We start from the raw sequence: 19,642 nt of genomic DNA, 5'->3' as shown, positions 1-19,642 counted from the left end.
TTTGGCCTTTTTTTTTTTCTGAAATTTACCTCCGTGACCTCAACGGGCTCTGCGTTATCTTCTCCTGCACAGTGGTCTTGCATCTAGAAATACAGGTACTGCAGAGTGCTTTCAGCAGTGAGCACCCAGACTTACTGGGAACACCGCTTCGCTGACTGTGCAGAGAAGCTGGTGTTGCAGGGCGATGTTTTGCTATTTATCACCATCAGGAGTTGTGTATTTCGGAGCCTCCAATTTCTCAAAAGAGCAATCTATGGGTCTCTTCACGTCCGCTCCTCTTTCTCCAATCCGACCTACCCCAACGCCCCAACAAGTGATCAGTCTTTGCCAAACGCTGGTGTTGAGGGGAGTGTTATTAAGTCACTATACTGGTTGTTCTGACAAGAGTAGATGCATTAAAGACATCAGAGACGATCTGTAAAGGGAGTTTGGGGGAAACCTAGGAGAACGGGGCCAGCGTGGCTTTTCCAACTGCAAGCGGTTTTGTTCCGAAAGCTTTGCAGTGTGTACTGCTCTGTGCTACTGTTATCGATGCTTAGTGCATGACTGAATTTCTACATTTTTTTCGAACTCTGGCCTCATTCAACCTCAGTGAGCTTGCAAGGGTCATTTAGAGTGAAAGCATGCTTGTAAGTAAACATTGATTCACTAGACAAAGAAAAATGAAAACGAGAACAAATCACATTACATTTGCTTTGATGACTTGTTCATGTACCTTGCTGGTAGACTCTGTGTAAGCCCATATCTAAAGCTAATCTCGATAAATAAAGATCAGGGGGTGTTTTTTCTTTTTACAGAAAGAAAAAGCAATTTGGTAACAAATTAAATGTGCAGAGATGTGATAGGTGCAGAAGTAATGCTTAAGCAGTCGTGTTGACCGAAGGCTCGCAATGATAGCTCCCCAAGCTAGCTGACCTGCTGAGACACACTCACAGCTCTAGGAATTCAAAGCTTCCCAGATCCCTTTCCTCTGTCCATGTTCTCTTCTCTCTGTTTCTCTTTTTGAGCGCCTCTGCACAAAATTCCTGTCCTCTTTGATGACTGGCTCAATGTGTATATCACATTTCCTCAGTGCAAGCTATGGGCACAGGCAAATACGTGTTCCAGGTTTGTTTTGTTCAAACAGCTAGGACTGCCATGCAGTCTTGGTTTGCTGTAAACGGGAGACTAGGTGCAAAATAGGAAAAAATATAGCTGCTCTCTACTCTTCTGTACTCTGAATACTTACTCATATGCCCCTTCTCCTTGTCAGGAGTGACTCCTTCCTTCTGCAAACCAAGTCCATGAAGACTCCCCAGACACATCTCCTGGCACAGCTCTTCTCTCCTCCTCCAGCCTTGAGCTGCACAGCCCTGATGATGAAAGAGTAACTGTTTCATCGTAGGCTTTATCCCCGGGTCTCTCTGCTCTGCATCATGGACCCAGGTCTTTGCCTGTGGTCTTTCCTTCTCTCTCGGTAACACTGTTAGTAGGGCACTTGCTACAGCAGTGACTCAGGCTATTACGGGGCTGTACTGTGGTTTTGCAGGAGGTTGAAGTTTTCGTGTTTCTGAGGGTCCTGCTCTTTCACGGCATTTAGTCCTATAAAAATTAATCTGGGAAGGTGGAGGGCATCATTGCACAGCTTGCTCGTCAAGAGGACAAATAACAGACGACATCTTAGAGCAGCCCTACTCCACCCTGAGAGGAGATCAGCTGCGAGATACATTGAGCAATGTGGTTTTGAAACTGCTGAGTTGACATGAGACATCAGTATCCCATTTTTTAGCTAAATGTGACCTGCGTGAAGCACTTTTAAAATAGCAGGACATCATTCAGACTCATTAATAGGTCTTGCTGTATGAATGCAGTGTCATTTGTCCCTTTATATTTTTAATATTTTCCTTCAAAAACTCTCTGGGGGACTTTAAGTTGAACAAGAAGTGGGATGGTGGTGTAATTTAACATCTGAGTCTTCTTGTTTTTCTGACACTTAGCCTACATTTTTCTTTTCCTAGTGCTGTCCCATTGCTCTTCACTATGAAGTATATCCCAGCATCCTGATTATTCATCTCACTTTGCACTTCCCTATGACTTTTACAATAACTGTTGGCCTTTTCCCCTCCCAGAGGGAATGTGAGGTCAAGGCACATCTCTGCCCATCCACACTCAGGGGAGGAGGCAGGAGGGCAGGCACAGCGACGAGCGTCATCCAGTAAAGCTGCGCAGCCCCTTGGTGGGAGCTTCTTACCTCTCCTTCAGCTGGTGTAGGTTGTGCAGCTCAGGCCATAGTTTGGCCCAAAGGGCGTGGGAGGCTGATAAGGATTACTCACAAACCTTAAATGTCCAGTGAGACAGTAAAGAAGCCCAGACACTTCCCATAGTATGTGTGACTCACAGGCAGGGCCAAAATTCACACTGCCCCTGGGAAGTAGGAACAGCGGCACTTTACTGTATGAAAACATATTCTAATCCTAGATGGCATTCCTGTTTCCGCTATTAAAAGGGACTCATAAAAAACACCCTCCCCCAAAAATTCTGCTCTTTTTTTTCAGCATTGTGCATTACATGACCAGGCCCTGAAAGCCTCCCGTCAGTGTTCCCAGGAGATCTTTCCAGGGGGTTGGAGAGGTTAGTGATTTATTCAGAGGTGGGGGGGGTGTTGTCTGTTTTGCACTTTATAAACCTCAGGAATCAGGTTTTCATCCAGTTTTGCCAGGGGGAGTCTCAGAAGTGGGGAAGACCCAGCGAATGCCTCCTGAGAGGGTTAACCAGTTAGCTGAAGTGACAGGAGTGTGGGCTGCTGATACAGCCCTGCCTTCTCCCAGGCTCATCAGTCACTGGAAGTACCCAGGCTAACAAACACAGACAAAACCCTGAACTTAAAATGGTTCACTTAAAAAATCCCATTACCTCTGAATTCCTTGTTTTCAGGTTTTTGACTCTTGTAATGTCACATTTCTGTTACTTCTCCAGACGCAGTGTCTCCTAGAGAAAAGTCTGAACTTTCCGTGTGAAAAAACAAGCAGGTTTTTATTTGTGACACCCTCTGAGTCATCCTTAAATATCAAGGAATAGGAACAAAGCTTTTTTTTTCTCTCTCTTTTCACAGAAAAACCTTCAAGAGCTAATTTATAAAGCTCTTTCGTTTCAGACCACAGTCATTCTTCTGGGCTACCAACCATCCACGTTCACTGCAGTGATGGATAACGCCAGCGGAAAGCCACGGTAGCTTCTGCAGTGCTTAGCACAAGTGTGACGTTGACTTTTGTGTCACTTCCAAAGTGGGGGTGAAGCCTTAGCCCCGTCACACAGTAGCGTCCATTTTCCCACAGACTGCTTGGTACACGAAACACAGTCCTCTTTTATCTGAAGAGGTAAAATAGGACAAAAGGAACAGCTCGAGGGCTTAGCTCTCACGCAGACAGCGGGAGGAAAATAAACTAGAGGCTCAAAGCAGAGCAGATAGAAGAGCAAACTGACATTGTTAAGAGCTAAGTCAATGAGTGCGCAGAGCACTCAGCTCCTTGTAAGACGTGGCTGAGCTCTGCAGAAATGAGCCTGGACAGAGAAATTCAGCCTTGGGCAGAAGACCAGGCAGGGTCTATGCACCACGTACATCCCACTTAACCTGTGCGATTTCAACAGTGTGTAAGATACATGCCAGGTCTCTTCAGAAGACCAAATTTTCACTTTATAATGTCCAGCAAAGAGTGAACGATGAGAGTTTAGTTGTGTTTAGCAGAGAAGGTGTGGTGGAGGCCTCTTTACCACAGAGGCACGGCTGAATGTTTTACTCTGTTTGTTTTTATTTTTAAGAGGCTGGTCTGGTCAACAGTCTCTTTGTGCTTCTCCTGAGCAAGTCACTAAACAGGCATGTTGGTAGATAACTTCGTGCCTATAATTTCTGAGAGGGGAGAGCCACAAGCAGTCTCCTGTGGTGCAGAAGTTCTTTTTTGCTGCCTGAACCAAGGGATTTAGATAACATTTGCAAATGGAACAATTTTCTTCAACAGTTTCTTTTAAGTGTGGCTGCCATAAAGATAACATATCCAAGGTGGTTTTGATGAAAAACTGGCTGAGGGGTGGTGTGTTACATTAGATTTAAAAGAAAACCAAACCCCTATTGTGAAGAATTGTTTTCCTGCTGTTGGTGGGGTTCAGGCTCTATCTTGTCGCCGTGCTGGGAGGAGTGGCTGCTCTGCTGGTTAATAACCCAAGTCTTCATTAATGAGCTGGGCTTCCTGGCAGCACTGTGTCTCCCATGCTGCCCCATGGCCCCTGCCCCCCACTGCTCTCTCTCCTTTGGAGGACAGCAGGGGCAAAGTGCTCTGGAGTGAGGAAAAAACCTCTTCCAGCCAGTGACCCCTGGGAAGGAATCCAGACATGGGGTCCCCAGACTGTAGTTCTTACGAGGCACCAGAAGCATGTCTGGATGTGTTTCTGTTTACACATTTCAGCCAAACGATTTGTCTAACCCAGCAGCAAAATTTTGTTATATCATTTTTACTGCTTTTTCTTTCAAGGAAGGGAACAGACCCTCTTCCCAACGAATACTGACTCCCCGGTGAGGGGAGGGAGGAGACGAGTGGCTGCCTTACTGCTCGGGGCACAGACTAATGGGGTAGGGTGGAGTTACACTAATCTGTACCCAGTTCCTGTTACAGTGCCACCCATCCCATTACTGCAGCTGGAGAAGTGTTGTACCAGAAACAACAGTGTGACACTGGCCTGGAGGATGCCACCTTTGAGCCACAACCCGGTGGAGGGTTATATCTTGGAACTTGATGATGGAGACGGTGGCCAATTCCGAGTGAGAATTTCATTCAGCATTTATTTGTGTTTCTTTGTATGTGAGTTTCCTCAGGATACGGATTTGTGTCTGTCCGAGGGGTGGGGAGAGGGGGTAGGGAAAATATGGGTTGTGAAAACATCCCTGCCTACATCGCATGGATGTAGAAAGCAGTGCAGATGCTGCTTATTAGAAGGACCCCCAGCTTGGGTAGGAAGTTTGGCTGAAGTTATTCTGAGGGCTCTGGCAAAGAGGGCCTTGAGGTCCCCCTGGAGCATACCAGAGCAGAAAATCCCATACTAGCCTACAGAAGCTAAAAGTGATTCATTCCACAAAACTGGTATTTCTTTGAAGCCCCTACTCTCATCTGTCCATAGCGCTCTTTCAACAGCTGAGATTCTTGGTCCAGAAATGCACCCCAATTTTTCCTAGTTTTCTGCGTAAAAAATGGGATCCTACATAAAAACTACGGGATTTCTAAATCTTTTCTCTGAGAGTGGATGAGACCAGGCTGGTGGAAGCTTTCCACAGACCTGCTGCGATGGGGTTGGTAAATATGGGAAGGCATCCCGAGTGCTGTCCTTCCAGACCCTCAGGGTAACACCACAACTTCTTGCTCCAGGCTGCAGGTGCAGGGTACTTAGATGTTCCCATCCCTTCTTGCCACATCGTGATAAACAAACTACAGAAATAATTCAATCGGCCTTCTGCCAGCCATGATCCTGCTGGAAGCTGTGGCCCTTCCTCCTCTGGCAGGCTTCATGCTTCTCTTGCTCCAGGACCAGGATGGCCCAGTGCATTCCCTAGGGGCTGGGGCCTTGAAAGCATCTGGAGGTCACTGTGGAGTACAGCTGCTCTCTTCACAAATGGGAAATTTTGCCAAAAAAAAAATGTGATGGCAATTCTTCAGGAGCTGCAAACTGGCTTCTCGCTGGAAACCTAAAGGTTCCTCAAGCAGAAAATGGCCTGGCACGGGTCCACCCGAGGAACTGCCTTCCTAAGCCCAACTGCTACGCCCATAGCCAGCAAAAGCACCTGATTTGGATGCCCTCATTAGAAGAGACAGCGATTTTGGCAGGACATTTTGAAGAGGGCACTGTGTTTCTGGAAGGTCTCCTCCATTCTTTGGTACAAGTACAATTTCACATGGGTTTTAAGAGGCTGGTCTCCACTACTGAAAGAGTGAAAAGGTACCTTTGTGAACTGCCAGTACAGTTAATTCTAGTAGGTAAGAGTGTTATCAGTGCATGATGAATGAAGACTTAGGAACAAGGTGTTACAAATTCCAGTCTCTTGGATAAACCTTTTCAAGTGCTATTTGCATCTCAATATATACTTGTGATTAAACAAGATTTCAGGCTGGTGCGTATCCAAGCTCAGTTGTGTGGGGTGTTTTGCAGCTGGCAAAGGTTTTAGGACTGCCAGTGCTGCTGTGTCAAGATTTTGGATTGGAAAAGCTACAAAACCATCTCAGTCCTGAGCAATCTAGCTTCTCAGGGGAACTTTTTGCCTGCTGTGGTAGAAGAACCCTCAGCTTTACCCGCTGAAGGATAAACTGCAGGCTTCTCAGTAATGCCTTTTCAATAAGAGTTTGCTGACCCTTTTCATGAAGCATTATATACCTGAAAGCAATGACACTGACTGCACTTTATCAGCATTCCATGAGTGAATTTAAAGAACCATTTTTGTCTGCCTTCATAGCAGAAAGCATCAATCTGAATAAACACAAGCAGTGAACAGTGGTAAAGATATGAAATGGATTAGAAAATATGAGAGTTGTCCTACAAATACTACTTTTTGCACAGACAGCATATGTTATAACGTGGAGATAAATTAAGCTGTTCTATTAAAACTCTTCTTTCTCTCCATTAAAGATCATCAGCTAACTCAGGACCCAAGAGATTTTGATATTGGTAGCAGCCTCCATGGTAGCACATGGGGTGCTGTAAACTTAAGTAATTCCTTTCTTATTCATCACATAATTCACTTTGGGTTCATATCAAAGAGCCGTAATTAACAGGACTACTCTTGGGCATACACCTAAGTGTCTTAACTGAACCGGAGCCTGAGTGGTCTGCTTAGTCACAGCCGTCTTGAGGGCATTTGCTACCATAAATCTATGGATTTCACAGACTGAGAGAAATCAGAGGAGGAAAGGAATTGTGGCTTTCAACCTGCTGCCAAAACAGGATTTTTTTTACTTTTCTGGTCACTTTCTGTTCAGTTTTCCAACAAACATGAGGTTTCTAGGCTTCTTTTAGTTCACCATAGACCCTACAATCTGACTGATCCTCTTCAGAAGTCTGCCGAGATGTTCCTCCTCCTGAAATATTTCACATTACACAAGTGCTTGCTGTTTAATAGATCTTTGCAGACTTTTATGATGTCTCTGTTGTCTAGTTGCCATTTCATCATGTGATGCATGTGATCCTAATCTTTAGGAGATCAGTTTCTTCTAGCTCTGTGTTTGCAGGTTTCAAAATTATATTTTAACACAGGCATGAAGCAACCTTTCCGTCAGGATAAAACTGTATTTACTCAGGTTTTTTGGTCCCACATAAATATGAGAATGGCCATAGTGGGTCAGACACTGGGACTGCTACCCAAAATGGTGTTTTAGAGTAGATGTTTAGGAAAAAATGACAAAATTTAAGATCTTTCTGTGTTGCCCATTTTTGCTGTACCCTTCCAGCTTCATCTTCATCTTAGTGTCTCTGCTGCTAACCATCCTTGATGTCTCCACTGCTGTGGCTGTCCGTGTTATAACAGCATAAGTTCTACATCCTGGGTAGCAATAGGAAGCTGTTTGCTTGTGGCTTCTAAATAGAAGTCTTCAGATGTGATCACAAGGCACAGAGAACCAATTAAACTATGTCCCTCTTTCTCTTTTTTTTTTTGGGGGGGGGATGTTTAGGAAGTATATGTTGGCAAGGAGACTCTCTGCACCATCGATGGCCTTCATTTCAACAGTACTTATAATGCAAGAGTCAAAGCTTTCAACTCATCAGGAGTTGGTCCTTACAGCAAGACAGTTATCTTACAGACGTCAGATGGTGAGTTGGGTTTTTGACTGTTTCTAAGTGAAAAGCTGCAGGTCTCAGTGGCCGGACACTTGCATCCCTTTATACCCTGTAATGTCTTTGGTGCTTACGGGCATGGAGATTTTGGATCCCAGCAGGGAGGCCAGGAATCAAGTGTGCACAGGGACTGACCTCTCCTCCCAGGACTTGTGGGGATTTTCCATTATCAGTAACACTTCAGATTTCAAATAATGCAATTTTATTTGGCTGTAGAAGTCTGGGGTCTAACTAAGATTCTTATTTGCTTAAGTGTGCAGAAGCAGTTATGCAACACACGGGATATTTTTGTGTCACTCTGTCCCCACTTCTCCATAAATCTTTGGAATTTGCCTTTTTCTTCACTACTGCTTCAATTTCACAGCAATCTTTGATAATACAGAGATGGGAATTCATGCTTCTTCCTCTGTAATTATACCTGACATCCATACAGGCATTACAAGAAGTTCATCTTCATTAATGATATTGTAATGAATCGAGAAGTGCATGCTATTATCGCTTCCACTTTTATGCTGTGTTGCCAAAATAGGCCAGTATAAAATATTTATACTTTAAGAGCTTTTTCTGGTTTTATTTTTTTTCCTTTTTTTTTCCCCTCCTTTGATAAACCAGTGAAGTCAGTCCCAGCCAGCCAGTCCTAACCACCTAACACAGTGGAACTCCATTTCCATTAAAGGTGATCCTGAACCAATTCACCTATGTGAGCAGTTTCCCTATCATGGAGAAGCCTTTGTCTCCTCAGTGACTTTCTTGTTACTGTGTGAGAACAGAAAGTCGCTGCCCGTAGCAGCTCACGTTCAGAGGAACAAGCACAGATAATAGAAGGCACTTCTGAGCTGAAAAATAGCAGGGTACCGGCTCAAAGCAATCTTGTGTAGCTGCCTACAGTAACGAGGAAAGATCGTCTTTATTATTTGAAAGTGCAGTGGGGTCTTTGGGAAGGCAGAATCTCATTCTCCCAGTTGAAGTAAAGCAGACAACACTTGAACACAGCCCGTTCTGCCATAATCCTGCCTTTCCTTTTCCCCTTACACAGTGGCGTGGTTCACCTTCGACCCCTCCTCAGCTCACAGAGACATAGTGCTGTCGAACGACAACCAGACCGCCACCTGCAACAGCTACGATGACCGGGTTGTTCTTGGCACAGCAGCCTTCTCCAAGGGCGTGCATTACTGGGAACTGCACGTGGACCGCTATGACAACCATCCGGATCCAGCCTTTGGTATTGCCAGGATTAATGTCGTCAAGGACATGATGCTAGGCAAGGACGACAAGGCGTGGGCCATGTACGTTGACAACAACCGCAGCTGGTTCATGCATTGCAATTCTCACACCAATCGGTAAGCACCGCTTGCATGCTTTTCTCATTACTGATTGTTTTTTCTGCTTTGCATCAGAGGAGGGGGGCTCAGCAAGCCATCTAGTCCATCTCCCCGCTAAATGTACTTTACTCCTTCTTAAAAATCACTGGTGACGGCGATTGCACCTTAGCAGTCTGTGTTGGTGTTTGTTATCCTCATTGTTAGCAGATTTTTTCCTGAGCTATAGCCCAAATCCCGCCCTGCTGTGATTTAAGCCCGTTATTGCACGTCCCACCTGCAGCACGCTGGGATGGAGGATTTCTCTCTCATTGCTGGAGGAGCGTGGGGAGAAAGACGGTTGGTTCCCTTCCTTAGGAGGAATCTTGACTGCAGGGTTGCACAATTACTAGGCAAAGCACTGGTGATCACCTGTCCAAAATGCAGGTGTTTATTGCCAGTCCTGAAAGCTCATTAAAGGTAATGCTGAAGGTCACACCTAGGGTGATCTGGACACAAGGGACTGTTTGGTGTGGAGGGCTAAGTGACAGCTTCCATCCAACGGAGCTGTTGTACTGAAGAGCTTTGAAAAGTGTCTCAACTAGTACAACCAACTTACACAAAGGAGGATTTCAGAATGCCCTTGACCCATCGTTACCAAACCCCTCTTTCTCCCACCACTCAGAGGCTCTGGGTGCTCTGTGCAAGAGCAGCGGGGAGACATGTTCTAACTGGAGTCACCTCCAGGGACCGATCACAGAGAGACAACGTGGATCGGCATAGATCCAGTTTGTGCTGACGCGGTTGCATGGCTTTCAGCGCTCATGATGGTTACCTCTGCCTAGCGCCGGCTGTGTTTCCTCGCTGTGACGCTGGGCTGTGTAGGGAAGACATGGGCAACTTCGCTTGAAGCTCCCTGGGCTATCACCAGAGCAGAACTGCACTGCTCTCTCCGTGTCCCATGAGAGGGTCAGCCCTAGCTGAAGGTCAGCTGGGTACTTCGGGAACTGAGACCCTTGAGAAGATCTCCACTGAAGGGTGCGATTCAGGATCCTACGTCCCTTGCTTGTTCTGGAAATGGTGTATTTGTATGCCTACGCTACCGTGAGGGGAGAGTGATGTATTCATAAAGTGACCGACCAAGGATATGTAGTAGGTCTGTGGCAGAGCAGGAATCAGTTTCAATTTAGTTTTCTACTAACTGTCCCAGCAGGTCTTCCACACTCACTAGCTCAGGTGTTGTTTTTGTTATACCAAATGGTTAAAGAAAGGCTTGCAGTGATTTTTAAAATGCTCAAATGCAGGTATTGTCTCCTTAAAGAGATAAGTTCATACCAACATGCACTGCATCCTAAAGCTGGTGGTAGCGTCTCCTGTTGAACAGTCATTTATACTCTAAAGCATACTTCTATTTTAAGTAAGTATACTGCAATTGCTGGGAATTCTTGTTTGAAGCATAGTTTGGTTTTGCAGTTCGTTACAGACAGGTGGAAGAACCTTGGAGCTGGATCAAAAGCTATCTGAAGTCAACTGGAATATTTTCCATGGCTCCAAAGACCTCAGATCATGCCCTGAGAAAATATAGAGTAAAATTACATCCATATAACAAATGCATCCAAAGGTTCTCTGTCCCTTTAACATCTTGATTCGATTTAGGGCGGAAGTAATGTTAAGCTGTATTAATTTTAATGCTCTGTGGAACAGCTTATGTTTTCTGGAAAAAAAGCTGGCAACCATTCTGCGTACTACTGTCCCAGAAACCTATTTTATGGATGTGGTCCTTGGCATGCTCCTCCCAGCAAGCAACACACGAGCTAAGCAAAAGCTTTTTCTCTGGGAAGCACAGTGGAAACATTTTGGATTTCCAATCATCCTGCTTAAACAGGAAATCAAAGTGCTTTCGGTTGATGATAGTTTCCCAGTTTTTACTAGATAAAACACAAAGGCTTTGGAAGGACGTCCAAGGGATGGGTAGACCCATGCAATATCTGATCAAGTGAAGTACACTCGTAAAGGGCATGTAGTCTTATGAAATCACATGCGCTTCAATGAAATTAGGTCTAGGCGTTATATTTTTAACCGTGACAGTCAAGTAGGTCACTTTCTTAACTCATTAGCTGTAATAGTCCTGTGGAAACAGTTATTTCTGCCTAGCTGTTTTTCCCCACTGGAGACAAGGGCATGAGAGCACAGTATCACAGTCCAACGGCAATTTATTGTCAGCTTCTAGACTCTCAGATGTTATTGTGATGGAGGTTACATCTTGGTAATCATTTCATGCATCCTAATCTTCATGGGAATAAATTAGGGCAATAAATAAATGACTAGCTTCAGGGATAAGCTGAGGTGGAGCTTGAAAGACCTATTCATGGGACCGTTCACACTTAGAGTACTTTCCTGTCCTTTCACTCACAGCATGCAAAATCATACCTGTCCACATCCTTAAAAACTAGCGTGACTTCTGTAATGCTGGAAGAAGCGGCATGAACAGAAGACTCTAATGCTATCAAAAACAGAGGGAACCTTCAAGAATAGTTTGAGCAAACTGGTTTACAAAATGCTTTCGGGCAGGGGTGTAGCTTTGTGAGGTACCTTTCAGCCTCGTAGTTCCTGGAAATAATCAGTTCACACCAGAGGTGCTGTATGCTCACTGCTAAGAGGCGCAGGCATTCATTGCAATAGATCCATTCCTTGTCAAAGTTCCCGAGAGCGGGAGTACCTGGTGCTATAGGCGATGCTCTAGCCGCTACGTGGTTAGGTAAAGAAAGAGGTGGAAGTTGCACTGAAAAGTTTTGTACTGAAAGACAGTGGGTAGCCAAAATCTAGACAATTTGGAGTGTAGTCTTAAGCCCCCTGCGATCAGAAGGGTCTCTGCACTGACTTCAGAGATCTCACGATCAGGTTTTCACCACACAAAAATGTTACAACTGACTGAAAAATACCGTCCTTGACAATAGATATGGTAAAGTTGTTAAGTTACTGTAAAGCTCATGATTAAAATAATGTCAACGGAGAGTTAAACTAATTCTTCCGTTTATTAAAGTGTTCATAAATCGTTAAGCTTTATTTTTCAGTAATAGTGAAACTTATTATTTTTCTTAATTCCTCAAACCGTTCCCTGCAGTTCTGTTCTGCACATCGTCCAAGCTGCTGCTGAAAGGATCTTAGAGTAGCAGCCTCCACTGCCACAGGCAATGGCATTTTTCATGGTAGCCAAATTCCCCTGTCTGCACTGCAACCTTCCAGGCTTCCGCACAGCACTTCAATGCTCAGGGCTTATCGTCGCTCACAGAAATGAAAATATGCCGGACTGTGAGAAAAGAGGTGTGAGAAGTGGGATTTACTTGAAATAGCGAGGGGTGCATATCTTCAAAACAGGATTATCATTTAATGAATGCTAAGTATTTATTGAAGTATTGTAACAAACAGCTGTATTTTCCTTTTACATGGCCTGCGGATTACTAGAGGCCTATGGTATAATTGTTGTTAAGTAGTTTTAAAAATGCATTACAGTAAAGCAGCAGCTTTTTTACATGCTGCCGGAGAAGTGTTCCAGGAGAGAGCAACATCAGTTTGAGTCTCTTGAGCTAGCTGGCTTCTTTTATTGCAGCTAAGGCATTTATTAGAAAAAATTATCCTGTAATACTGAATGATGTATTAAAAGCATGTCTAAATGGTGTACTAGGTGATGCCTAAGTCATGAGAGTGAGGAAATGCCTTGCGTAAGTTTGCTCGTGAAACTTTGACTCTCCCACCTCTCCTCCTAATGGAAACGACCATGACATTAGTCCAGAAAGCACAGGAGTCCTCGAAGTGCTGTTCCCAAGGAAATCATGGGGTGCTCGGGAAGAGCAGCTGGTCAGCCTCAGCAAAAGCCCAGCCTCCCTGCCCTGGCAGCAGCACGGCGAAGTGCCCCTGCTTGCTTTTGCTCTGGCTTCATCCTGCCGGAGCTGGTTGCTCACTGTGGGGAGGCGGCAGCTGAGCTACGGGGCAATCTACCCACCGAAGTCCTGCAAGGCTTGTGGCAGCGAGGAAGGGAGAGGGTCCCCGTCCCTCTGCTTGGTCCCCGCACCCTCGTGGCTCCTGGAGGGGCCTCAGCTGGGTCCTGCGCTCGCCTCGGCTGGGCTCTGCAGGCAGCATCTGTCTGCTCTTCAGCGGGGTGTCCCCGGGGGCTGCAGAGGGGTCACTCAATGTCGCTGTGCAGCACAGCTAATTAGTCCACAAGAAGCAAATTAGCTTATCATATAGGAAAGAGCATAATAATCTCAAAAAGGCAAAGTTGCTGTTTCTGGTTCCCTAGGAGAATCAATGTCATTTAAAAGGATGTCATAAAAATCTATTTTAAAACACTGCAGGATATAAACCATAGTGCCCTACAATCAAAGCTGCTCCTAAACAGAGAAAAAAGAAAGAAGTAATCTATGTGTGAATAGCTGTAGATCGTAGCACTCTTGCTTCCCTCAATCTCATCATGGGTTTTATGATTGAGTGCTTTTAATAAAACAGTTTAGGTACTGAGATACTGAGGATAGGTAAGCATCTTAACTTTTGTTGAAAAAATAATTTACTTTATGGTTTTGGAAAAGAGCTTAAAGAGAAACAAATTAATGCTTACAGGACCAGAAAGCAAATAAGAGGAACCTGAGAATGGTGAAGTCTGAAATCTAATGCATCTCAGAGCCAGTCGTGATTCTCAGCTATACTATTGTTGGAAGAACTTTAGAGAAGTCAGAATAGCATTCGATAGTATTATGGCACAGATAAAACTCCCTTTACCTTCAGAGGAAATGCCATGTGCCACGTTTAGTCCAAAGGTAACCTCTTTATGACACCTAGTGGACAACATGAAAATTTCTTACCCTGCACTATATTCTCCCTAATATCATCTTGATCCCTCCCCTCCCTTTTTTTTTTTTTTGATGTTTTGCCTACTTATTGTGATAAATTTTACATTAAAATTGCATTAATCTTGTGAATGTTGTGTGCCTGAGGGGAGTGCGTGGGACAAAAGACAGCCGCTTCCTTTCCTACTGCAAATTATTTGAACTCTGATTTACCCTGAACAAATTGTGTCAGGCTGTAAATCCATCGCAGAGCCCCCATGATGTTAGCAGAGTAGCAGTGCCTGTGGCCAATCTGCATATCTAGTAGATGTTTTTGCTCAGTGCTCTTTAAAGTAATACTGGGTTTGACTAACCCCCAAATCAAAGTGCATTAACATCAAATCGCTCAAGCGTGTAATGGCCGGCAGAGTCTGTCCTGGCAAGCTCTGATACCACGGTAGCTCTCAGCAGCTGCTCCTGACACAACCAATTCTCACTGGTATTAATAACCGTGCCTGCGCGCTTGAAACAGCTCCCAGCCCTATAGCTGAGCACCCTGTCAGCCAGGGAGCTGCGCTTATCCCCAACCAGCCCCACCTTCCCTTCTTCCCCAAAACCACTATCTGGTGTACCCGTGCTGGCTCCCTGGTTTCTGGAAAGCTGCGTCCCCTTAGGGGATGCCAAGGTGAATACTCAAACTGGAAGTCCGAGTCTCGAGCTTTTAGCACGAATAAGGACTAGAATGGAATTCTGATTAGGAGCTCAGCTTTCTGCTCTTTCACTCCCTGCTGTGCATCGCTTCGCTATAGCAGGGGTGCTCTGAGGAGCCGTGTCGCCACGACTCCTGTCCCGCATGCTCGGTAGGGACCTGACCTGCTCTTCTCCGTGTCTCTCATCAGTTGAGGGGACCTGTTGGCTCTGGACCCCATTTTCAGCTCTGAGATTGCAGTTGGAGGACAGATGGACCTAATTTTGCTTTAGGATCCCCCCATTAAGCTCCCACGAATGTTACATGTGCTTCAGATAAAGGTGCGGATCCGTCATTGCCAAATGCCGTGGGGATAATCATGTCACCGTGCTGCTCCCCTCTCCCTTTGCTTACTAAGACGGCCTTGTCCTAGAGAGAGCAGTGGCGGTGTAGCACTCTGCCTTCACCAACGGTGTGGTCGCTTTTTTACCTTAGGACGGAAGGAGGAGTTTCTAAAGGTGCCACCGTTGGCATTCTCCTGGACCTGAATAAGCACAACCTGACCTTTTATATAAACGGGCAGCAGCAAGGGCCGCCAGCGTTTGAAAACATCGAGGGCGTCTTCATGCCTGCACTGAGCCTCAACCGAAACGTCCAGGTAACTCTTCCGCAGTTCGGTCCCACTTACCCGTCTCATCTAAAGGAGAACGTACGCTACCGGCCATTGCTGCGGGGGCTGATAACGTCCCCTGTAGGTGGTCAGTATGGACAGGGGCTCTTCCCTTCTCAGACTGAGACCTAGGCTACTAACACTTGCTGGAAAACCGCATCTGACCTTCTGCCTGGCCTCACAGATGCGAGGAGTGAGGCTGTAAAAACAAGTAAAAGTACTTGCGCGCACTAATTCCTGCACTTATTTTGCTGCAACGCTCCGTTCGGAAAGCAGCGGCGCTAAGGCTTCCTCTGCCAGTTTGACTAAAAAACATGAGTATCCTAATTCCTTTTAGGTCTCATGTTTGGAGATTATTAATGTTGGCAAGAGACAGAAATGTGAGCGGCACAGTGGTAAGGAGAAGAAAGACAACGTAGGTCAGGGAGTTGTGGCAACAGAGAAGACCCAGTCAGCACATCACTCCTGCTCCTTCTGAATTTTGGAGATTGCTCCCCGTTTTCAAGAGGATCTCCTCTTGAATGCATTTTTTACTTCAAGACCACTGTATATGGCTAGAAACAGGATGTAGTGTAAGGGAGAACCTATGGAAACGCCCAGGAGCCTGAGGACCGAAGGATGTCAGCTTAGGTCAGACAAGACCAGTGCAGCCAGGGTGGAACACTCATCATTTAAAACACCCAAAGTGAAACCAGAAACCTCGTGTGGCCTTATTAGTACACGAACATTTACCACAACTGAGTTACGGCAAAGTGTGGCCAACAAGGTGGCGGCAGGGGGGGAACTCTTGAGACTTGTGATTGCTGTTGAGTGGTGCTTCGGTACGTCTGTGTGGGAACCCTGATCTTGTAGGGATCCCAGGTTACGGAAGGAGCACAAAAATGTCCTGTGCTCCGTCCTGCCAGGACAGCAAAGATAAAAGGATTTGCTCCATGGGCTCCACCGTGTGATCCCTGTCGCGAGGTACTCGCGGTCCCTCACACAAAGACGCCATCCGCCTTGTGTGTAGCGAGCAGCACCGCTGGACACCTACAACCCATGGCTGGATTTGGGCAGAGATACAGACACCTGGCTCCTAGCCCCCAAGGTGTTCAGGAGGGAAGGGGGAAGGAGACTTGCTTATTTCAGGGGCTCAGTATCACCTCCATTAATATTCTCAATGACTTAAACCTGGAGACCTGAAGTCCTACAGCCCTTCCCCTGTCATTTACTTGCTCTTGGCCTTCGCAAACGTTTTCTGCTGAGGATGTCCCGCTTTTGAATCTACATGTTGTTTCTTCTTTGCGCAGGTGACGCTGCACACAGGACTGGAGGTGCCGCAATGCATGAAACAGCCCAAGTTACCCAACAACTAGTGAAGCCCCTGCCCGACCCTGTGCTGGATTCTGTAAGCTTTCTCAGTGTGATTTGGCACTTTTCAGTAAGTCAGTATAAACGCATTCTCTTCCCTGACTTAAAACATCGTACAGCGTGTTGCTCACCGACTAATCCGCTAGTTACAGCTAGCCCACTCCTTTCTTAATTTAACAGCTGTAGCAGGCATACCCACTGAACTGGCGCTCGATTGCAGGTGCGTACCCGAACATATATTTACACTGCATTGCATACATATGTGCACATATACACACGTATATTTATAAAGCAAAAGGTTAAAGAGTGTATTTTCTCTCTCTCATGGCTGGATTTGTGCTTAAAAGTTGGTAGGGATGCTGGAAAAAAATGGGTAGGACTAAGTCTGAGGGACAAGGGCTGTTGGAGCAGTTTACCAGTAGGTGAACTGGATTCCCTTGCCACCTGGAGCCCTTAAATCAAGAAAGCATATGTTTCGCCAGCTGAATTGGAGGCTGTGTGCTCAAGAATTCCAGGTTGTCCATTACATTCAGGGCTGAAATGACCATTAATTATTCCTTGTGGCTCTAGACTGCAGTAAGCTATGGGGTAACGTTCCCCTAGAATTCAGTGGCAGAACTTACCTCGTTATCTTCAATGAGAATAAGATTGGTTTCCAAACACTGCCACGTAACAGTTGCACTCATTTTAGCTAACACCATGATATGTGCAGAATTCAGATACAAAAAGTAGAGAGAAAAACACCCTTGGTGTGGTTTAGTGTTTGTTATTTAGGTGTAATTGTGGAGACTATCAATCACATACAGGTCTGATCGTGGTTATCAGCACAACTCTTGAAAAATGGTGCAGGGGAAATCCCTTTGAATTGAATTAATAAGAATTTTTTTAAATATAGCACATGCAGACTATCCCATGCAGAGAAATGCTGCTTTCCAGCCTTGATCCTGATAAGCCCTGGGCAGCTCTAGTTCCAATGTAGCTTTGAGATCAGAAGCCTTAATTTTCTATTAGATTAATATGAGCTAATTAATGTTTTGATCCCAATGAGGCACTTGAGCAAGGGAGATTCATAGCATTCATGTGAAATCTGTCCCTAAGAATTTTTCTGGATTGGGACATAAATCTTTTGCAAGACTTAATTGTGTCTGGCATCTCCCATGAAAACAAGCAGCCGTTTCAGGCGCTGCCCGTGACAACTGGAGTCTGACTGACAGGGAACTTTTCCCAGTCGTGGCACTATCACCTGCACACTGTTGTCAGAAAACACATTGATCTGTGTGTGCGCTTCTTTTCCTCTGGCCCCAGTTAACGTATGCAAGTGTGCGCGTATAGCGGCAACGGGTAAGGACAAGATGCAGCAGGCTGCGTGAGCCCATCACGACTCAGACTCTGTCACTCTAATCCCACGTTAAGCGTGGTGCTGTCAAACCTAAAAAGCATAAACTCTTAAATCCCATCGATGTACTAGTTCCTGTTTTTAAATCCTGCTGCTTATACAAATTTTTCTCTCCAAGCATATGTAGACACACACTTATTGTGTAATAACATGCATATATGTTATTAGACATGTAGTAATTAAGCCTGAAAACAAATATTCTAACCGAAATCCAGCTTACTGCCTTGTGTTAAACAACAGCCATGGGACAAACAGCCCAGGCCTGCCTCCGGGCAGCCTGCCAGCCCCCAAGCATCCTGCTGCAGGTCCACTTCTGGTCTCCGGCCGGAGCACATCGCTCAGGTAGCGCTGAGCGACAGCAGGGCTTCCCTGTGGCGGAGCGGCCAGGAGCCTCCCTGGGGTCACCCCCCCTCGCAGCCGTTGTGGGGAAGGGGAGGCAGCCCAGGACGAAACAGTCCCGGGCTATTGCACAGACAAAAGGCAATCTGCCACCATGCTGCCTGTAACCAACCAAGCATCCCGCAGCCCATCTCTTCTGCAGAACAGCAGCGCACCTTCAGCGATGTCAAGACTGAAATAGGGAATAAAACCAACGGGAGAAGATAACGTAAGCTTTTAAGTGGGAAAGCAACGGTACTTTCTTCAAAGTCTGGAATGGATTGTATTAGTAAATCTGTAGACATTGGAATAACTGTGCTACGCTCATCTTGGTTTCTTAAAGAACAGCAGAGACCAACTGTGTTATAATTTTCTCTTTTGTTTAATACCATATGAACTCGTGCAGGATTTTCTAATTAGTGGGTCTGTTTTAACCTACCTCAGCTAGAATGCTACCGGACCCTGAATTTCCTCTTGAGTGTGCTCTTCTATGTACCTAACAGCTGTAATCATAGCATTGGCTTTGAGTATTGCCAGCCAGGGCAGTGTATGGGAATACTGTACATAAGTTGCACATAGTTTTTTATATTGGGACACATCCCGTAATAATTTTAATACAGAAGGCACTCCACTTTCACTTGTATTAAAGCCAAAATGGCATTGTTTGTTTTGGGACCGAACCTTTGCCTTTACCCCCAACTTCTGTGAATGCAACTCAAACGAATTTACACCTTTCCAACCTTCAACCATCACCAGATGTTTAAGATTAATTCTGACTGGGTTTTGGAAGTATTTGCAGTACTCGGTTTTGGTTTTCATAGCTGCTTTGGTATCGGTTCCTGGTGTGTTATACCTTGGGTAGAACACGGTGAGTGATACGGGCTACTAATTTCTAATGGAAGTACTGACAGTAGGTAGGGAGATGCTTCAGTGCTGTAGAGAAGCTCTCTTGTTATCCTCTACACATTCTAACATTCAAAAAAGTAGGGTACAGATTAGCTACCATTACAGCCTCCTTTTAACCTAGAGGAAATGCAAATAAAATAAAAGGAATACGGTTAGAAGTAGGTAACCTACATTAGTAAGACTAATTTAGCCTAGGTCAAAAGCTAAACAAAGTGGTTGTGCGTGTCTGTGTGTACACATTCAAGGACTTGGGTTTGGCATGGCCCGTAGCAATAAACCAATTAC

The 19,642-nt window shown here is 45.4% G+C and overlaps 1 protein-coding gene across 2 annotated transcripts in view; it reads left to right on the top strand.

Moving 5' to 3' along the window:
* TRIM67 (tripartite motif containing 67) overlaps positions 1–19,131 on the top strand; it is a 36,085-nt gene extending 16,954 nt beyond the window's left edge. For both annotated transcript variants that reach the window (XM_064445657.1, XM_064445656.1), the window contains exons 6-10: positions 4,647–4,792; positions 7,686–7,824; positions 8,885–9,188; positions 15,153–15,315; positions 16,617–19,131. In XM_064445657.1, the coding sequence (XP_064301727.1) occupies positions 4,647–4,792; positions 7,686–7,824; positions 8,885–9,188; positions 15,153–15,315; positions 16,617–16,682 (818 nt within the window). In that variant the 3' untranslated portion in view covers positions 16,683–19,131. The remainder of the gene's footprint in view (positions 1–4,646; positions 4,793–7,685; positions 7,825–8,884; positions 9,189–15,152; positions 15,316–16,616) is intronic.
* Positions 19,132–19,642: the final 511 nt, after the last annotated feature.

This window comes from Phalacrocorax carbo, chromosome 3 (assembly GCF_963921805.1).
Source record: "Phalacrocorax carbo chromosome 3, bPhaCar2.1, whole genome shotgun sequence".
NCBI lineage: Eukaryota > Metazoa > Chordata > Aves > Suliformes > Phalacrocoracidae > Phalacrocorax > Phalacrocorax carbo.
This window is presented reverse-complemented; position numbering and strand designations above follow the sequence as displayed.